The sequence below is a fragment of the Lissotriton helveticus genome, chromosome 1_1, assembly GCF_964261635.1.
Source record: "Lissotriton helveticus chromosome 1_1, aLisHel1.1, whole genome shotgun sequence".
In the NCBI taxonomy this organism is placed as follows: Eukaryota; Metazoa; Chordata; class Amphibia; order Caudata; family Salamandridae; genus Lissotriton; species Lissotriton helveticus.
This window is the reverse complement of record NC_136057.1, coordinates 1223066993-1223088784: the sequence shown is the minus strand read 5'-3', so window position 1 is coordinate 1223088784 and position 21792 is coordinate 1223066993. Positions and strand designations below refer to the sequence as shown.

Here is a 21792-nt window from a genome sequence, read left to right as displayed (position 1 = left end):
GAAAACATTATGTAGTGCAGCGGAGCAGGCCCGGAGTGGCATTGAGTGAGCAGCCATCGCTTTACTCGCAGGTAGGGCGGGGTGAGTGTGCCCAGGGCAGGACCTCCGTACCCTACCCAACCCAAGAAGAAATCTGTTCATGGCTGGAATAACTGGACACGCTCTCGGCCTACCCGGTGCAAGCTGGGGGCTACGCAAGAGGAAGTATGCCCATGAATTGGTCAATCTGCCCTTGCTGGAGGTAAGATGGGCCCCACCCAAGACACAGTACCCCCATTGCTGGACTAATTGGACAAGCTCCAGGCATGCTAGGCACAAGCTGTGCCCTACCCAAGAGACAGGACGCCCGTATTGGCCTAATTGGACAAGCTCTCCCTGCTGGACAAAAGCTTTGTCATACCCAAGAGGCAGAATACCCATGACTAAACTATAATTGGACAAGCTATGGGAATGCTGGACATAAGCTGGGCCATACCCAAGAGGCAGAATGCCCATAGAAATGATGACCTCACTTCCTTAATTTTTAGGTCTTCTCTGGAGACAGCTTTTAGTTGTCTATATGGTTAGAGCGTCGACCTCTAAGGGGAGGAACTGGGTTTGAGTCCCGGCAATAACGCTCAACATCCTGTGATTCTGGGCAAATCTCATAATCTCCACGTGCCTAACAAAAAAACAAAACAAAAAAAATAAATGTGTCCATCTGTAGCGAAACTGGTGCTGATGTAAAACGCTCTGATACCAATATCTTGGGTCTAGTTTACGCTATATAAAACAGTAAAAAATAAATAAAAACAGACAGTGGACGGTTCTACTACTTACAGTGGTCTTTGGGTCAGCCCATTGCTTACAATAGCTTACAATTTTTTCCACTCTCATTTGCTTCTTATAATTCAATGATTTTCCTTCCTTTTCTTGTGTTTGTCTGTCCCATGAAGCATGGCTTCTTGACTATCCATTCAATCGAAAGACTTGTATCCTGGCACTGCTCACAGGTAACTACTTTATTACTTTTTCGTTCAGCACTCCCTGGAAGTGTGTGTTTTATTGTTCTCTCCTTTGTTTCCTGCTTCCACACTCAAATCATGGTTCCCTATGCTGTGCTGATGCCCTGACCCTAAACTGGTCTTTTACTTCACCCACCCCCAATCCAGTTTGTTTATATATAAATATATTTTAATTTAACACCCTTCAACCAGCTTCTTTGTTGTAAACTTGACTGCTGCGGCTGCTCCTTCACATTTAATTAAACCTGCACTGCCCCCCATAAATTACAACAAGCATTTGCAATGCAAAAGGTCTTACATTTGCGAGAGTTTAAGCTATTGGCATTATAAATGAAAATGCCTTTTATTTATGTTTTAAAAACCAACACATAAATAAAAGGCATTGCCATTTACAATGCCAATAGCTCAAACTCTCACAACTGGGTGACCTATTGCATTGCAAATGCTTGTTATTAAATGAATCTGAACCACCAAAAATGTCCATCTGTAAATATTAACATCATAGTGTTCTTGCACCGCCTCTCTCTGGTTTCACTTGACACTTAGCGTCTTTCACTTCTTTCTCGAGCACAATTGCGCCCAAGTTTGTACAGGTTACATGTACATTCAATGTAATATAGGACTTTTTTCCAAACCATTTTTAATACAAACTGCTCTTAGCAATTATTGAAAAATCATTGATGTCTCCCTGTTTCCTTTCTTTTTGCAAATGTTGTGTATGTTTTTAAATATTTGCCTTTAAGTATTACTTGTTGGGACATTGTTATTTGTGGTATACACTTATTACCTAGGTCTCAACTGGGTTTACTGGTTACCTCCTGTAGTTTTATCCTGTGCCATAATCCCTTAAAGACGGCCTTTCTGTCGTCGGGATTATGATGTTGTTTTCCATGTTGGAAAGCCACTTTGGAGGGCCCTAGCAGGTCCCCCATCCACCAACAGCCTACAATTGTGGGCCTGGGGGCACCTATGGTGTCCTACTGAAAATCCCTGCACTGTGAGGCACCATGAGGTGCCTGTCACACGGTGCAGTGATTTCCACAAACTCCCATTTCTCAATGGGAGCTTGTGCTGTGGGCGGTTTCCGTCCACCGCACAAGCTTCCATTGAGAAATGGGAGTTTGCAACTGCACCATGTGTGGTCGCATCCTAATTCGGTGTTCGAAACCGCCAACCTATGGTCGGGCGGCTCAACACCGAGGCGGCGTCCGTTGGAGAAAACTCTGACCAACATCGTAATTAGGCCCTATACGTGGAAGACAAATTGTTTTTGTATCTTGGTTTCCATTGATAAATGCAAACATACAATAACATAGGAACATAGCAGCAATCAGAGAAAGTGTGCATTTATAAAGCACACTTTGAAGGAATTACCTGGAAAGCTCATATTTCTATTTTGATGTATCTTATAGCGAGGAGCTGTGGCCTAAGTGGATCACTGCATCTCTATGTGCCTGAATCGAAATGATGTGCTACATACATGAAAAATGTCACTAACAAGTCCCCCTCATACCTTCAAGCTAAAAATGAGCTATGCTAAGTTAGTTAAATATAAATTAATGATGAATATCATTAACTATTAAGATTAAGGTTTATTATTATGGATGCTTTGTGCAATAATTAATGTCTAGGCTTTGACCTAGAGGATTGAGCGACCGATTCACAAAAGCCATTTTGGGGTACTTAAAATAGTACTTCTTTAGGTACTCCAAAATAAAATTCACAAAATTCTGGAAGAGATCTCCACCTTTGCTTTGTCTATATTTTCTGCAAAGATAGCCATGCCACACTGGAGGAGATCTTTGCACACATTAGTATGCAATTTAGTTGTGAGGGGTACTGGTGAAAAAATGGGGTATAGATACTCTTAAATTGTTGGGGTTAAGATAAGTTGAAGGAGGTGTTTCAGAGGGCCATGCTAATATAAAACACCCACCCACATGAGTACAACAATTGCAATTTGAAAAATACACATTTAAATCGACTTTCTTAGTACTACTATTTAAAGAGGCTACATGTACTCAAGCACAAACTTGGAATAAGTCGAGCATCACTCATGCCTAACCACTGATACTGCAACACACTCCCATTGAAAATATTTGGAGGCAGGGAACCACGTAGAACACATACACAATAATATGAAATATTTTATATTTTATTATTTCCCCATTTTTTTAATTATAAATAATATAAAATGAACATTTTTGTAAAATACATTGAAAATGATAACTTGTTTATAAAAAAAAACCTTAAATAAAATGATACGTAACCTGGGGCCAAGATTGTGACACAATTTGGACAAATGATACTGTAAATGGTGGAATACGAAAAGTAACATTTAGTTGAGAGACAGTAGCTTTAGAATAAAGTAGACACCCCAGTAAATATTTGATTATATTCCAGGGAGGATTTGAAGTTTGGTGGCCGCTAAATAACACCAGTGTCTAGATAGGAGTGTCATTTGGTATTCAGATACGATGAGAAAACTCAGAAAGTAATGAAGGTTCTTTAAATAAACTTCTTTGTGAGTCAGACACCTAGCCTTGAATTTAATGTCAGCTTCCATGAGCAGTGAGCAAAGGCATCTTTAGATTAGCTAAATATAGTCATAATTTTTATAGATGTTAAAAGTCTCACTATGGATGAAGAACTTTCAGTGGTACCAGAAATAAATTATGCGAAAATGCGAATTCAGGATTACTAAATTCAAGATGTGAAATGATGAGCGCTAGTGCTGGAGTTTTTAGGCGAGTAGGAGAAAGGAATTGTTTGATCTTTGTGAGTGCAAGCATATGGTAATTGGCTGATTTGCCTATGTTGTTAATTTGTAAGCCTAATGCTAGAGTGGAATCAGGAGTGACTCCCTGACATGTTAGTATCAATGATAAGGATTCAGAAAAACATCTACGTTTTTTAAATAAATGGGCGAGGGATCACATTTTTTTTTGCATTGTGATTGACGAACAGAAAACTACGATTTTATCTGAATTAACATTAGGAAGTTCATAAAATATTTAATTGTGATCCGTATTCAATCAGGTGATCCAGATAAAGTGGGTAAATAATGTGGTTGTCTTCATAATGTTGCATACACAACTAATATTTGTATTCCTATATAGATCAGTACACTGTTGAAATGAATATCCTTATATACTACGTAAAGCCAAAACGTGTAACCCCAAACCCAGAAAAGCCCCGTTTTAGGGCGAGCCTGTGCAGCGCATGCACTGCTCTGCGAGCCATGCTGTATTTGAGTATACCTGAAACCCGCCCATTCTCCACACATATTTGTGATTGGCTTGTGTCATTGTCCCTCGTAAATGCTGGCTTCTGATTCTTTATTAGGTTTTTAGTCCCTCCTTAGTACCGCCTTGTCTTCATTTGTAATCAACCTCCCATGAGGGCTGGCCCTTTTACTTCGGTTGTTACACGATATGTCTTATTTAGTTTGAAAGAACTATTTTATTCAATTACTTTCTCGTATGCAGGAGGGTAAAACATTTGGAATGCAATATGTCTTGCATTTGCGAGAGTTCAAGGAAATGGTATTGTAAATGACAATGCCCTTCATTTATGTTTTAAAAACCAAAACATAAATAAAAGGCTTTGTCATTTACAATGCCAATAGCTCAAACTTGCGTTAATGTGAGACCTATTGCATTGCAGATGTTTGTTTCCCCGGGTCTCCGTTTAGCAACAGCATAGCATTGATGCCATTGGACCTAGTACGAATAAAGAATTTGGGCCACTTCACCCTGGGTGGGGAGCCAAAGACAGCAGTAAATGTGATGGAATAGGCCACACACTCCCCTCGAGCCAATGTTGGCTACAATCCTGCCGTTGTGACTGAAAGACTTCCCCTTGTGCTTTCTGGTTTGGGTTTTGCAGGTTTTTATTTTCACTCACCACTCCCTTAGAGCATATTACACTTGAAATGACACCAAAATGGAAGTTCCTGACATGACAAATGCGTCTAAAAACCCAATCACACTAAAAATAAATAAAACATTGCGCCCATTATAGAGCTGTTTTCTGTTTCATTTCACTCTTGAGATATTGTTTGTAAGATCTTTCAGTTGAAAGTTTGATCAGTGAAGCCACTGGAGCCCCCCGGGTGTATGTTTTTTAGCTGAAGAAAGCCCATTACGCGCTGTCTCAGCATGATGAAGACTTTGAACCACGTTTTCTGTGTCACTGACTACAGCGTCGTCGCCATTTCACACTTTAAACAGAATAAGTATGCATAAACCTCCTCCAGACTAGGGATGTATCCAGAAAACTTCTACAGTCCCCTTTTTTAATCAGAGCTCTCCAAGTGAATCGGCCATACATTTCTGCCACTGCGTTTAATATTTCTATTGCAAGGCTGGGAAATAAAAACTGCCTTCTTCTGTGTACATAAGATTGTGCAAAGAGAGGAAATGTATTTAAATTGATGAGAAAAATGTATTTATTCATTTGTATGCGTTCTTCATCCGGACCTATTGAATTAATTCACTATGATACATATTGCGGTCCTTCGCAGGAGCCTCTCCCAGACTTCTTACCTTCTTCCACACTCATCTTTTCTATCGCTTTTGTGACACTTGTGCCATTTCGTTTTATGCACTTCCAGATTTTCAGTATTGCAACCATTGCCTCTTCCAATTCTTTTATAGAGCATTCTAAGTGATTTCAGAAACTTTTAAATGAGATTGACCACGGGACTCAAAATCTGAGAGAATAAACTCATACTTTCTGTTTGCCTATATGGCATTCATTGTGAGTTAGCAGTTAAATTCTGATACTGATAATGAGTATTGCAACAAATATGGAGTCCTCCTGAAAACTTTCAGCAGGTCAACCCTGTTAATTTTTAGGAGAAAATCCTGGTTAAATCTAAACATGTAGATTTTGGTAATGTAAGCACGAAAATATGCATGTTGTTCCCCATAATTAGTGAAAACTCATTATTGTTTGGTAGTTATACATTTCAACCCAGTGGAGTCAGAATTTATCAGTCACGATTATTTATCCAGCAGTTACTTGTAACCTTCTGATGGCCTTAATGTGTAGCACTGTTTTCCAGTATTGTTTTATTTATTTTTTTGGTAACCCACAATGTACTCTGATAATAGACCTCCTTTTGCAAGCAAAATTCAGATATTGCATATTGCATATCTACAATAGCTTTTGACAAATATCTATTGCAAAACATACTGTCTGAAAAAGTATCAGTATTTTCCACAAACATTTGGAATGGTGGGAGCTTGGGTTTTTGTTCTTCCATGTTTCTCCACTATAATGGAACCATTATAATTAGTAGGTGCTCACCATGTATCAAGAATTATCATGAACTTTCAATTTTCCAGTGTTCCGTTTGCACGACTCTACGGATAATAAAGTCATAACCAGCATCATAGCACAGGTAATTATAATCAATTGCATTTGCTTTACTGTTTTTTTCTTTGCTCTCCGTTTACTCGTTCACTCATGTTATCTTTCTTTCACTGTCTTATAATTAGCCATGCAAATTACTTGGCTTTGCTCTCTCTCTTTCTCTCACCTTCTCACCCATCCTCCTCTATTCCCCCCTCACCTCCTCTGTGAAAAACACCTTGGATTCAACATGGTCAGAGTCGCAGCATATTTTTTGGTTAACCAGTGTTTTTATCAAGATCCATTTAATGTAATTCTCTATAAATGTGTCTTTTTGGTATATCCTGAAAAGCAACATGGATCCAATTCTCACAGACTTACTTCTGTCATAGACCACAAGAGTGAATGTAGACACACGTTGAGTTCCCTGAGGCATTGCAGGGGCATATGGAGGGACAATAGAATACTACAGTGGATAATGGAAATCAGTAGATTGGTAATGGGAAGCATGGTTAGATCACCTTGGATCAGGCATTCTGCATGCTTCCTCCAGCCACTGTCATCCCACCCCGTCTCACGTAGAATCTCCTTGAACTGTAGGCTATTATCTTTCTTGTCGAAACTCAAGCATTGGGTGCGGAGGAAATATCATCCACTTGTCCTGTTCCTTACCTTTGCATCTGGAGACCAAAGCTCCTCCTCACAAATGTCACAAAAACATTTTATTAAGTTAATTCACTTTTTTAAGTCACATTCTAAATATATGTAATGTCAAATATCAGATAATCAGAAACAAACTATAGGTTCTGAATTACATCAAACCTCACTTCCTAATAGCACTGTGGTTTCTGTAATCTAGTCTTAGCTGGACCATCGACCTCATTAATTTAGTACAGCACCTCACATTTGAGGTGCCCCTGCAGCGATGTCAGTGTTCTCTGTTGTTAATTGGTCATTGACTGACTGTACATCGAAATGCACAAAATATGATACATTATTGGAAGTTAAGTGGCACACTTGGGTAATACACAATGAAAAAGGAATGACCACGTTGTCTAAAGCTTTTACTAACAAAGCCCCAAAAAAACATCCAACCCTGTCACACTTATGTTGGGGCAGAGGAGAACATCTTGTGCTCCAACAACAGTCAAGGGAAAATTGTACGCAAAATAAAAATGCGCCTTCTTGTGTGCTCCTTTACCCATATTTATGACACCTTTTGGGGGGTATTTAGCACTACTTTTGGAACAGTGCCAGGTGGAGTCCTAAGATTGCTTTATGAAACCCCTGCTTCTGCTCTTCCCTGTGCATCATTTCTTTGATTACAGTATTTGTAGACCAACTTAACTGTTGTGTGGGTCTGAACATCCAAGCTCCAACACTTGCCATCAAGTAGATTTACTGCATTTGTTGGTTTCGTCAAGCATTAGGGAGGCATTCTGTTCACCTATGCTTCTAGTTTTTCTATGTCCATGGTGGCAATCTAACTGCATGTCCCTCAAATTTGTCTCAAAACTCGTGAGGATTTTTTTTTTGCCTGTGCTTCTTCATGCAGTTGTGGCACCCATTTGTGTCCACTTCTGTGCCATCTTGTCATGCAAACCAACATTTGCTTTCTTGTCTTCCTATATCACAATGCAAGAGAACATTATTTGTGCTTGACAGGGCTACCCTTTAACAAGATGGCAGTATCTTAGGAATTTTGGATATCAGTTCAAAATATCTTTGGCAGAGGGTGAATTTTGGCTTCTTTAGGCCTTCTGTTCAACGGCTCATTCGCATAATTCCAGTGGCCCTGCTTATTGTCAACCAATTTTTTCTTTCCCGCAGTCGAGCCCGCCCACATTTCACTGTCCCATGTAGAGTATCTTGTCTTTGAGATGTTCCCATTCCACTATGTTCTGTAGCTGTTTCACAGCTACATGAAGCTAGTTTAGCGCTACATGTAAATATTGGAAATAAATAATAAATTAAGAGGGCAGTGGTCAAGAAGTGAATACTGATATTTACAGATATGGACTATAGCGGGCTATAATTAACAGAATATATTGCATACAAGCTCTGGCTTCTAGCCGTACATTGCTTCCTTCTTCGCAGAAGTCTCTACAAATCCAACAACATTGTGTTAATGACAATTGGTATACACACTTAAAGGAATGAAGAGGATATGGATTTTCCTCCTGTGTGCATTCTTTAAAGACTATCTCCAAACAGGATTGTGCATAAAAGTAATTGGAAAATCATCATCATTAATACCTAAAGGAGGACTGAGAATTAACGAATACTCTTTTTAAATGACCCGTTATAGGATGGTGTAATAATGTTAATTGCTGTTTTGATCAATTGTTTGGAAATGGAATATTGTTGACTCATTTTTGTTATTATTTTTTTTTGTGTGTGACAACATGCAGGATTTGGCCATCTGTCCAATCTAGTGAGGACGAATATAATTTCGTGTTTGTATATAATATAAACTTGTTATCAAGTATTAACTGCCAATGGTTAATTCAGGTAATCATTGTTGGACGTGCTTTGCATATATTTTTTCACGCATTACAAAAAATAATTTCTGTTCTCTGTGTGTAGCCCATGTGATGCGGGGTGATTAGGGCTGACCCCCAGCCACGGTCGGTAGGGGAGTACCTGCCAGGGCGGTGACGTGGGGGTGGGGGGGGTGGGTGGGGGTTAGTAATGTATGGATAATGGAGGTTTGCAGGTAAGTAAACATTTAAATAAATCAAACAATTTTTTTGCGCGCACTGCATTTGTTTGATTTATATAAATGTTTACTTACCTGCAAACCTCCATTATCCATACATTACTAACCCCCACCCTGCCCCTCCCCCTCCCCACATCACCGCCCCAGCAGGTACTCCCCTACCGACCGCGGCTTCTGACCCCTATACAATTTTGCTGTACATTGCTTCCTTGTCTCATATTAAAAACATATCCAAGTTTGGATCTCCTGCTGACTGCATTCTCACCATGGATGTCATGTCTGCTGCGTTGTATTTGATAATACACACTGATCTCTCTGTGCTCTATCCGGTTCTTCAGCCCCGCAGTATTTAACAGATAGTATCTCATTCGGAAGTCTTCCATGTTTCATAATAACGCACAAAATCCTGAACAAGAAATATACGTCATAGACTAAAACGCAAAGCGGAGTCGTTGACCACTTCCTCTGAGACTCTAAAGCGCATTTCCTAGCAATGCTGCGTGCTCTAATCACGCACATCCTCGCGCGTGCGGGTGGGTCCGGCTGTGTGTATTTATTGCTGTTGTACAAGGTTTATCTCACTTTCTGTTGTCACAAAAAGAAGCTGCTTTCCTGCCGGCAGATTAGGCATAGATGCAGCAGTTGGGGACTGTCTGAATGAATAATGAATGCATTCACTGTGTGCAGAAAGGATCAGGCGCCGAGCTGTTTGTCGCCAAGGCTTTGTTAATGCAAAACTAGAATGCAAAGGCTGCTTTGAAAACAAAAATTCATGATCTGAGATGCTACTTATTTACTTTAGAAATACAAAAGTCGATGCATGAGCGCAGCAATTTTATAGTCCTCTGGAATTATTAATCCCGGTACACTATAAATAGCACACTACTTAAACCGAGGTGTGGATTATGACGGAATAAATCAACTAATTTCATACGTAGAAATTAGTACGTAGTATAAGGATTCTGCTAATGTAGTTCACTTTTTTAGATGCATTTTTTTTGTAAACAAAGTTTTATTATAAACGGCCTTCTTGATTTAAATTAATTTTACTCAACTGCTTTGAAGATTATTAGCACCTCTAAATCAAAAACTACAAATCGTTTTTGGGCGGTACTGTTTTTTAATCTTTACTGCTGAAAATGGAAACACAGAGACTATTTCTGTGCAAAGAAGTATTAAAAGAAATATGTAAAACATTAAGTTGTTATCTGTGTTGCTTAGTGGGCACATTACAAAATATTCCTATTCCTAATAAAATTTAGGGGCTTATTTATGAGAGCCCTGAGTCACTTTTGCACCATGTAATGTGGAACATGCATGGCGCAGGGCTCCCATAAAGATTTATGAAGCCACGCAAAGCCACGCAAAACCACCCTGTGTGGCTTTTGGGGGCCTCATAAATCATGAGTAAGATGACGCAGCACAAATCAATGCGTCACTTTATTCTGTGCCCAGGAGGCGTTCCATGGGCGTTGGGTTCTCCCATGCAACACCCAAGCAAAGTGACGCTATCCCAGGTTTACAAAAACATGTGAACCGGGGAAGCAGCAAATATGTATTATTCTCGAATTGAAGCTTAACAAGGAGAAGTAACTTTATTTCTATAAATTCTCTCCTCTTTTCATGTGTGTCTCATTCTGCATCACTGTTCGAAAAAGGGAAAACACCTTTTAGGATTTATTTTCTGCAGGAAGGTGCCACTTCCTGCACAAAAACAATCCTGTCTGCAACAAAGAAATCTTGCATCATGGTGCAAGGGTGCCGATGTTGGCGCTAGGCTGCTAAAACTATGCCAGAGCAGGCAGAAGGACAGGAACACTGTATTGCTTAAATATGGTGCATTGCTGCACTGCTCTGCCTTATGCCAAAGTCCCATAAATGAGCCCCCACGTTTTTTTTGTTAAGGGGAATTGGCATATGGCAGCAACGCAAGTCTTCTTGCTATGCTGCCCTATGCCAATGTGAATGGGCAGGACTGCACTGTATTTATGCAATACGTTGCATCCCTGTCCTTTCCCCCTGCACTGGCACACAATTATCTCCCTATCACCAATGCATGCATCCTTGTACCATGGTACAAGGTTGTCTGCATTGCATGCAGGATTGCTTTTGTGCAGGAAGGAGAACCTTCCTGTACAAAAAAAAACTATCCAGAGAAGCATTCTTTCTATGTGTGTTGCAGAATTCAGCACTCATGGAGAGAGGAAAAAAAGAGGAGAAATACAAGTATTCCTCCTTGTTACGCCGCCCCTAGGGAGGTTTAAGGTTTTGGCGCTTCCCCGAGATTACGTGGTTAAGTAAATCTGGGGCAGCCTCAAATTCCATGGGTGCTGCATGCCAAAGCCCACCACACTTCCCAGGGAATGCCTCCCTGGCACAGAGTAAGGCAACGCAGTGACTTGCACTGCTTTGTCTAACTCCATATTTATGAGGCCATTCAAAGGAATGCATAGTGGTTTTGCCTGGCCTCATGGATATGGTTGAGAGGTTTGCACTGCCAGAGCGTCAGAAAAAGTGACAGTCCGGTGGAGCAAGACTCTCATAAATAAGCCTGTATGTGATTTATTTAAAGTTTGGTAGATTGACTACTCTATCGCAAAGGTGGCAAATGTCCCTTCCGCTGGAATAAAGCTGCATTTACCTTTTGGGACTTGTAATTCGGCAGAAGGGATATCCATCACGTTTTGACTGAGTTCCCTGTTTTGTTTTCACACTTTATATATTGCAAACTCAACCCGATTGTATTGAAGCACTTTACATTATTACAAATTATATTATACATTGTAAAAATCTTATTTTTATGGTTAGACATAGGGAAATTAGCAGATTTTCCAGAATCCCAGAATGTTGAGCAGATGCTGAAACTCAAACCTAGCTCCCCAGTTCCAAAGTCGGCAACTCAGGCCTTTAGGACACATCCTCTTCTGTCTTCCAAATTATAAATAATGCCCAAACTTAAAAGTTAACTTGAATCACACACACACACAGTTGCTGATTCCCTAAGGTTAAAGAAGTGCAGGCCTCTTTTTGCACTGTTGTGTTCCTACACAACACACTGTATAACAGAAGATATTGCAAGTCTCTTCTGTACTATGAAGTGTGCTGACATATATAGGAGCACCGTTAGTTGCATGTGGCCACGCTGTATGCAAATGACAGAATCCTCCACCATCTGAAGGAGGGCAATTGGGATGAAGGAGTGGCTCCTCCTTCAAGACAAAGGGGCATTTCCCTCCCGCATGAGCACCAACGAGCTACCAAATGGAGGGCACCTGTTAATTTAACCTGTTAACAACGGCATAAAATCCGCCGCGGTGCAGTCGTTTCCATGCGTGGGCAGGGCCGCATCGGCCAACGGACGTGCGCAGCACTACGGAGGTAGTGCTCGTGACGGCCGTTGGCCAACACACGCAGCAAACGGGTTAAAGTTAATGTTTACTGCTGGTCTCTGTGCAGTTCGTCGGCAGTCTAGAGCACAGCAGGGCCAATCCGACTTATTGACAGGCAGCATGGATGAAGGCAAGTGTGCATGTCAGGTTGGACAGGTGCCTTACTCGGACCTGCCTGACATGCACACTTCAGGCTTATTGAACCTGCGCTGTGTTGAGGAGCCCTGGGGGGGAAAGGCATTCAGTGATTGGTCATTTTTTATTCCTCAATGGTTGGCGTGGTGCTGTTCACCTCCTGCACAGCGCCAGTGACATATTATTTATCACAAGGGATGTGTAACGCCACCAGCAACTCTAATATTCTTAGCCAAGTATGTGCGCTTTACATGCTTGGATTTTCGAGGCCATATGTACCAGGTTCAAGTGCCACTACAAGTCCTGGCATGCAACATATTGTTTGCATAAAAACTGGACGTTGGTTTTACAGGTGGCCCTGTGTCATTTGGGGCTGTGCTGATTCTTTTGATGTACTTTTGTTAGTATCATTTGTTATGTTGCTATTTTTGTTTTAACTTGCTTGATGCCTTTATGCGAGAGATTTGAAATGCAAACAGAGGATGTACTTCTGTGTGTGTGGTCAGGGTATGAGATTGTTGCACTGCTAATGCTGTTCAAACCCTAATCTTTCAAAGCCATCTTTATGGAAAATTCTGTCAAAGTAATTAGTAAAGGAAGTTGGGAGATTATTTTCTAAATCTAATTTAAAGCTCTATAGAAACATATAATTACACATTAATGTGGTTTACCTGGATCTTCATACCTCACTTCTTTTTTTTGGGCTGTGACTGGCAGATGCTACTATTACTCTATTTATTGGAACTTATATGGTCCCAGAGCCACTAGTAACATTTGAAAGTGACAGTTACACTAATTTGATGGGGGTACAGTGGTATTATTAGGTTACCCATTAGCCCTCCGTGAGCCCAGAGACGTGCTGCTCTGGATGTGCCCACCACTTTCAAATGTCACTAGCTGCTCCAGTTGGGATGGGGAACAATGTGTTTCAATGATTCCTTCGGTCCAACCTCAAAGAGATGCAGTCACAGACAGTGCTTGGACTTTGGATAACTAATTAAAGGTCCATATAGCATAGGGTATGGGCCTAATACACCAGTCCAGCCCCCAACGCATACCACCAAAGCTCAAAGGTGGCATCCATTCAGCTGTTAAAGCGAGAAGGGGAGCCTTTTGGAGTCCAAAAAGAATTTCTTAACCTGCCCTTTGTTGCCATAATGGAATGCTCTGAAAATTACCTCTCATACAAGAAGAGGATTCTGGTGGGTTTGCCTAGGCTAAAACTCGAAAGCACAAGCATGTTTGCCCCAAGCAGTCTTCTCTAAAATGTTCTTGTTATGTTTGTGTTTGGTATGTTTACCAATAAATGTAGCTTTCAAAGTGGCTTTGACATAACATGTTGGAAATAGATCCAGAAGAGTCATTGGATTCCATTTCATGCTGGTGCATCATTCCTATGTTTTTCATGATAAATACATGTTTCCTAAGGAGCCACTGTTCTGCTTCCACATACACAGCAATAATTTGTACTGACTTGAGTACAGTTTTAGTATTGCTTTTAGCTGATGTATGTGCTTCTTTCTTTTTTTCTCTTACAGCGAGAATCATAAAAACAAAACAGTGGTGTGAAATGCTTCCATGTTTAGAAGAGGAAGGCTGTGACTTGTTAATCAATAAATCAGGCTGGACCTGTACGCAGCCCGGCGGGCGCATAAAGACGACTACGGTAAGTAGGTTCAAAAGACATCAATATGGCATGTGTTATGTCCTTACTTGTATTTCTCATACTAATGCCACAGTTTTGCAAATACATATACCGATAGAAATATATCCTTGTGAAAATTAGTTTCATTAAGATTTATTTCTGGTAAGTTCTACCACTGGTTAATCAGAGGTAAAACATATAGGTGCCAATAATCTTGATATTAGAATGTTCCTACTCCTCAGGGGCAAACTATTCAGTTCTGCCCCCTGTTTGACTCCCATAATGTGTCACAACCCACTGTCTTTAAAAGTTTATATTACCTACATTTTATATATGTGTTAAATAAATTGTATAAATTAGTTGCAAACCCTCTGACTGCTTCATTTGTTTATTTCAGAAACAAATGGAGTTTATACCTGTTAGAAAAGGGGTTTCTGGTTGTCTGGGGTATGCACTTAAGCGAGGCAGAACCCACCTCTCTAGTCAGCACAAGACAAGTGAGTTACACATCAAAGATAACCTGTGCTCACCCTTTGGTAGCTTGGCACAGAGCAGTCAGGTTTATCATCAGAGGCAACGTGTAAAGTGTTTGCGCAAAACACTCACAAAGCAACACAATGACTACACCACAAAAGAGATTCCACACATGATTACATGAAAAATATTTATAATATTTCATCAGACAAAAACAACTTGAATCAAAAGTACTTAGCACATTATAAGCCTACTGCCACCTTATGCATGAATCATAACTACTTTGCACTCTAGGAAATTGCTAAGCATCACCATGAATGTCTTACGGGGACCCTTTATATGTTTTTCCCACTACCCCTATTGAGAAATATACACACTATTCTGAAAGCAAGAAAACAATGATGGATTTCACAAAAGGAGCAAGAGTAATCTCAATGCAAGAGCAATCATGGTGTAATCATTTATCACTGATGCAATGCATAGTGCAAATATTTCCAGTTGTATTAGAGAAAAACAACTGAATTGCAACATGTGCATCCCAAGTGGTAAAACACCCTCCATTCTCTCAGGGACTTCCTGGGAGTGCTGTTAGGATGAATGTCATGGTCCCAGTCGGGTATTGCCCACAGAACACCCTCTATGGGGCCACTAGAATGAGTGGAGGTGTAGTTCAGCCAGAGCTGCCTGCAGAACGGGCCGCTACACTTTATCACTGGAATACAATGCCGATCCTCTGGGATGGAGTGTTTGAGCCAATGTCGGCCACCCACAACTCGCAGTGCGACTGAAGGGATCACATGGGACTATGGGTCTTGACCCAGTACCTCCTAAACTTCAGCATGGGGTGGCTGTCCATTGGGGCAGACTCGGCAGCCCATCCTGAGCCCAAGCAACACTGATGCAGCAATACTCCTTACACCCAGGGCTCCTCCCAGGGGTGATCCCGATGGCTGGTTGTCATACCACACAAATATCAGTCCTCAGAAGGGGCAGGCTGAGACAGCACTCTTTGCCATGCAAGGGCTTCTTGTGCTCCAGCAACGCCCTTCTGGGCATCAAGCTAAGGAATCAAGGTGGCTCATGGATTCATTCCCACACTGCCTGTGCGGCACACTTTTCAAAGGGGACATAGAGGTCCTACTCCCAGGGACACAGGCACATATAGAGTGAGGCACTCGACTCATCTCAGGCAGGAACAATAAAAAGGCCTGCACATAATATTGCAGAGTAAATGGATGCCAAAAGAAAAAAATCTCACCTTGAGCTAAGCAGTTTGAAGAATACAGGACAAGCAGCACTGGGCACGAAGACATAGGAAGGCGGCAGGCCAGCACATAGGCAAAAGGAATTAATGATGGATGGAATGCTGAACAAAGCAACATTCACCCCCATTTACAAAGATACAAGTTTAATCCATCATTCCTTTGCTCACCACGCCACCCCAGTTTGGACCCAGCCATATGAAAATCAGTCCTGATCCTCTTCTTGGGAACAATTCAGCTCAAACTGCCAAGCCAGATCCTCCCTGGACTGGAAACAAGCATCCTGGGACCGGTTTCGGGGCATCACCCCTTATGAGCCAGGCTAGCTTGAATCCAGTGTTGCAGTGAGCATGGGACCCTCATCTGGGCATACCCTTCCCACTTAGGGCAACAAAAGCAAAAGGAACTAATGATGGACGAAAGGCTGAACAATGCAACCCCCAGTCACAAAGATCTGGGTTTAATCCATCATTCATATGCTCACCCCACGACCCCAGTTTGGGCCCAGCCATCTGCAAATCAATCTTGACCCTGTTCCTCCTGGGAACAGGCTAGCCTGAACTACCAATCCAGATCCTCTCTTGATCAGAAACAAGCATCTGGGATCTTGTACTTATACTCCAAAATGTCTTTGATGTAGGGGATGACTTCACAAAACCTTTAGAAGTGCACAACAGTCCCTTTCAACCCAGCTGTGGCTCCAGACATCAGTAGGGGGTAAATCAGCCCTCTGTTGAGGGCAGAACACAGCCTATACAATTGAAAATTGTGAATGCCTCCCCCTCCCACTCCAGAAAGACCATCAGTATGCACCTGCATGCAGATGTAACCCCTGTCACACCCATCACTTTCTGTTTTGTGACAGTCTAGAAAGTATGCACCAAGTGTAGCTGTCCTCTAGGCCTAGACGTGGATTGGAGTCACGTTGCAAATCACAAATTACCATAAGCAGATAAATGTCCACTTTCCAAAAGTGGCGTTCCCAAAATAGTAATGTGAAATCCAGCTACACTAGTAAGCAGGAGTTATAACTACCATTCTAAACATACCAACTGTGGCAACGCTACTAAATGTCCACTTAAAGATGTATAGGAGAATTCCCAGTGCTAACCTATGAGAGGACTAGGCTTCACAGCAGTGAAAAATAAAATAGGCTGTTTATCACTACCAGGACATGCCACACAATAAAGGCACATGGCTTACCTTTTACGTACACTGCACCCTGCCCATAGGACTACCTAGGGCCTACCTTATGGGTGACCTACATGTAGCAAAAGGGGAGTTTAAGGCTTGGCAAGTAGTTTTAAATGGCAAGTCAATGTGGCAGTAAACAGTGTTTGCAGGCCTTGCAGTGACAGACCTGAGATTGGTTTAAAAGGCTACGTCTGTGGGTAGAACAAGCAGCTGCAGGCCCACTATTAGCAATTATTTACAGGCCCTGGGTATATGATAAACCACTTTACAAGGGACTTGCAGATAAATAAAATATTCCCAACAGGTGTAAACCAATCATAGCATGTTTAAGAGGAGAGAGCATGTGCATTTTAGCACTGATCATCAGGGGTAAATGCCCAGAGTCCTAACATCAACAAAAGAAGGTTAGACACATAGGCGGAAAAAGGGAGAGGAAAATATTTGAGGATAACCCTGCAAAAAGGGCCAGGTCCAACATTACCCTTTCCTTAAAAGATAAGGGTTCTTCTTAGATTTGTAGCACTTTCAAAATTCAACATTTTGAATTTAGAATTAAAAAAAAAACTTGATTTATCTTTCAACCCCTGAGTAATGGTTGCTTGCTTCATGTCTTATTTCCCAACCTTCCTCTATAGTGGCAATAAATGTTGCTAAACGTGGACTCTGTAAACAAATTTGAGCATAGAATCTTTATCGACTGCTCAAGTGACTCAAGATATCATCAGAAATGTTGCTCTGGCAGCGACTATATAATGAATGTGAGACTAACAAATGCACAAGTTAGTTAAACACCAACCCGGGTCTCGAAAGTACACTGACTGAAAAGAATCATCAAATTATGCTCTGAAAAAATTAAAATGGCTAAAACATGACTGTCTTTTCGGCATTCTTGTGAACTGCTATAAGTAACTTCTAAAAAACCCAATACGTTTTAGAAGGGCATAGGAACATGCTATATGATATGTGTCTACGAACAAAGTTATTTAATGTGATTGAAAAAGCAATGCAACATTGGTATTATTGATTTACCTGTGATTGACAAAGAAGTCATTTGCCATCTGTTCATGAAACACACACTTGTATGCATATCGCGGCTGCTCCACTCCCTCACGCCGAAGCCTGACCTAAGGCTCATTCAGCCTTCAGTGCCCTCCACTATACAGACATTTCAGGACACACCAATCCCTCAAATTATGAGATACTGATTCACTATTCAAAATGGATCAATCAGCATTGTTCAAACCAATTTCTTGTATATTTATGTGTTGTCATTTCTCAGAATAGGACTGTTTTTTAATCAAAATATTGGGGTGAAAAGTGAGGTTAGTACAAGAAGAAAAAAAAGCAATTGTTTTTTAGCCAAAAAAGGTGGTTGATGTGTTTTTTACTGTAGCAACACATATTTAATGTGAGGTGCTTTACAAAGAAAAAGTTTGCATGTGTGATCCAGCTTTGGCAGATGAAGAAACCCAGATGCACTGGGGAGGGATGTGGTGAGATGTTCTTGGGGTAGGAGTTGACAATACTCTATGCAGTTGTTTTTTACAAATGTTAACGCTTTACAAATGTGTCCATATATGCACATTGAGTCACCTTAAGATAATAGTATTTTCTTGTAAATGCAACACGCTTGGTCATGTGCTGAAGCCAGGATTAGTAGCCATGTCTAAAGGAGGCAAGGTGACCAACAATATCACTAGAACATCCAAAGCTATTATCCATCCCTTTTTCCCCAACTCAGCACTTTAAATTGATTTCCCCCACCTCATGTAGGTTTATAGGTGCACAACAATTGTGTCCTCCACTTTTATTGTGTCTTGATTATTGTGTCTTGATTATGGTAAGAACTAATATTTGGCTTACATCTCTTGCCTCAGTTACAGCTTGCACAGAAGTCTGCTGTCTGTGTCTCTTTGGTACTTATGTAAATTTGATTGTCTCAGACCATTGTGCCCTTTATATGATTTCTGCTGAACTATCGATTCAGACAATGGCCATCTATCTAATTTTCAAGCTCAGAAATCTACCATTTCTCAGTATATTCTGTACAGGTTTATGCCGTGCAACTCTGCTTCACTTCGTGATTCAGCTCAACAATATCACCAGTCATATTCTTATTTAAGAGGTAAAGCAAGGGTGTAACATTTTCTTGTGCTCTGATTCCATAAGTGTAGCATTCTTTTTTGCTTTATGTCTCTTCCTACAGTGAGAAATATTTGATTTTCATTAGATCAAATATGTTAGCTCTTTAGCTGTCTATTGATGCTTTACCATATTTGAGTTTGTTCATCACTCTTTCAAAGTTCCAGGTCCTGTCCACTTAATGGCCCAAAGTCTTGATGTATACAATATCATTCTGACCCTTGGTGGTAGATTGTGGTTGCCTATTGAGAATTTAGCTATCAATTTGCTCTGCTCTGCTTCAGAGCTCTATAAGAAGATGGGCATAGGCAGAGGTTAATTGCAGAAAAGCCCACGGACTGTTGTCTAAATTGCTTATGCATTCAAAGTCTTATTCTTTCCTTGCTTTACTCCTAGTGTCATCAGTCACTCTCCATCCTTTTTGCAAACCATGACTGAACATGACTGAACATAGGGGTGGGGTTGAATCTCTTAAATGGGGGGTCACCAATATTTAAAAACATTAAAGACAATGTTGTTTTAGCATTGATGTTCTTGTAGATGTGCATATAAAATTAATTTGAGAAAAGCCCTGCTCACATTCTGCTATACTGGTAGCAATAGTGTGTCAAAATCTCCTTGAACTGCCTTTTGATTTTTTTCCCTCCAGATTCCTTATACTTTCTGTAGGCACGTATAGTTTCTCAATAGCCAATGTTGAATATTTTACACAGAGACTCAATATCACTTTCACCATAATGAGCAGGTAGTTTATCAGGCCAGTTATGTTTGTGTAAAATTTTCACTCCACTAATATCAGTATATCATACCTTTTTTCGTTCCAAATAGTACCTCCTGTAGACATTGAACAATGTCTTAAATTTTCTGCAAGACTGCGAAGAAATTGCCCCTGTTCAATTTTTTTGATAATGGTCTTTCCTTTGTGCTGCATTACACCTTGGAATATATTTTCTTCTAAGCCTTTTTACACTGTAAGAAATGGTTCCCTTGCCCGTCTACCATTGCCTCAAACACTGCTATTTGCTGACAAATAGCTCGATGAGCATGATTATAGAGTCACGTTTCTGTAATTCAAGTGAATACTCTGATAACTCCTGAAGAGCATCATACATGAGGACAAGATTAGCAACAAACTGGATAGATGATAACCGTCTAACTAGGCCTGTGAACATATTTTGTGTTGAGCTGCCATGGAAACCATCATCAGCTGCACTAGTAAAGTGCTTGTAGAGGGCAGGATAAGCATTCCAAATAGCCTCCACTGTTCTGAAGCTTGATGCAACCCAACGAGTATCTAACACTCTACCAATTCTGCAAAGCTGAATGTCAAGAGCTTCTGCACACTCTGTTGTCTCCAAACGCTTTTTAACAGATGTGGCAAGTAGAAACTACAGCTTATCAAGTAGGTTATTGAAATGATTTTTAGCACCAATTTCTTTCATGACATCTTGAACTGCAAGTTCTAGGCAATGTGCTGGGCAGGCCAGGCTGCAATATTGGGAGAGTTTTTTCCTTGCAACCTCCTTATAACACCATGGTGGCGGCAAAACATCACTGAAGCCTCATCACAGGCAACCGAAACCAGGCATTTGGAAAGAAAGTCCTCACTTGTAGTAACTGGATCTTTTTTTAGTGCAGATAGTAAATTGTTTACTATGCCAGCAGCTGACAAACCGCTCAGCTTAATGAGGTCAATAAAAATATTAGCTGGAGAGTCCATGCCAGGTAGCTGTATTTGCAAGTACACAATTAAAGAACTTTTCCTATTTAAAGTGGTGGCTTCATCTAGTAAAAGACTTACTCTTGAGAAAAGTTCAATTATTTTGGCAAATTTCTTCCTCTTCTTTTCTGAGGATATGCGGCGTTGTATGTTTGAGCAAGGCACAATGAGTTGCAAAATTTGCTCATATCTAGTCCATTCAACTGTTAGCAGTCTACCTATGTTTCAAAACCATACGTTGGCCTGTTCCACTTTGCTCCCTCGAAAACTAAGCAGAATATTCTGGCTACTGCTGATATTTGCAGAGATTGAGCTTTTGCAGTTACCTGCAACAAATGATCTTTTTTAGCATTTTCTAAGATTTTACAAGTTGCAACACACAGGCTCTCTTCCTCTTTCAGCCTTGTTTCTCCATTCCATGTGTGAATATTTCATTCAATTCATATTTTTCTTCTTTTCATTATGGCAATTGCTGTCATAGAGTTTTAATAGGAGAAGCAGGACGTGTATCAAAATGCCAAGAATAAAACATGGACCAGATATGGCACACAAAGGGGTCTCTCCCAACTGATCTCTTAGCAGAAGATGTTGACAATGGGCTGTTCTAAGTTCAATTTCATTTGTCAAAATTGTAAAGGATTTAAAACAACTTTACTGAAATGTTGATGGGAATCGCTTGAGGATATTATTGGTAAATTAGTATAAAATTGTGCAAATGTCATTGACAGTGGGCCAGTGACATTTCAAAAG

The 21792-nt window shown here is 40.6% G+C and overlaps 1 protein-coding gene across 1 annotated transcript in view; it reads left to right on the top strand.

Annotated features, from left to right (window-relative positions):
• Positions 1 to 21792, top strand: part of TAFA5 (TAFA chemokine like family member 5) — a 620084-nt gene that overhangs the window by 435486 nt on the left and 162806 nt on the right. The window contains exon 3 of the mRNA XM_078656900.1: positions 14144 to 14271. Coding sequence (XP_078513026.1) covers positions 14144 to 14271 — 128 coding nt within the window. The remainder of the gene's footprint in view (positions 1 to 14143; positions 14272 to 21792) is intronic.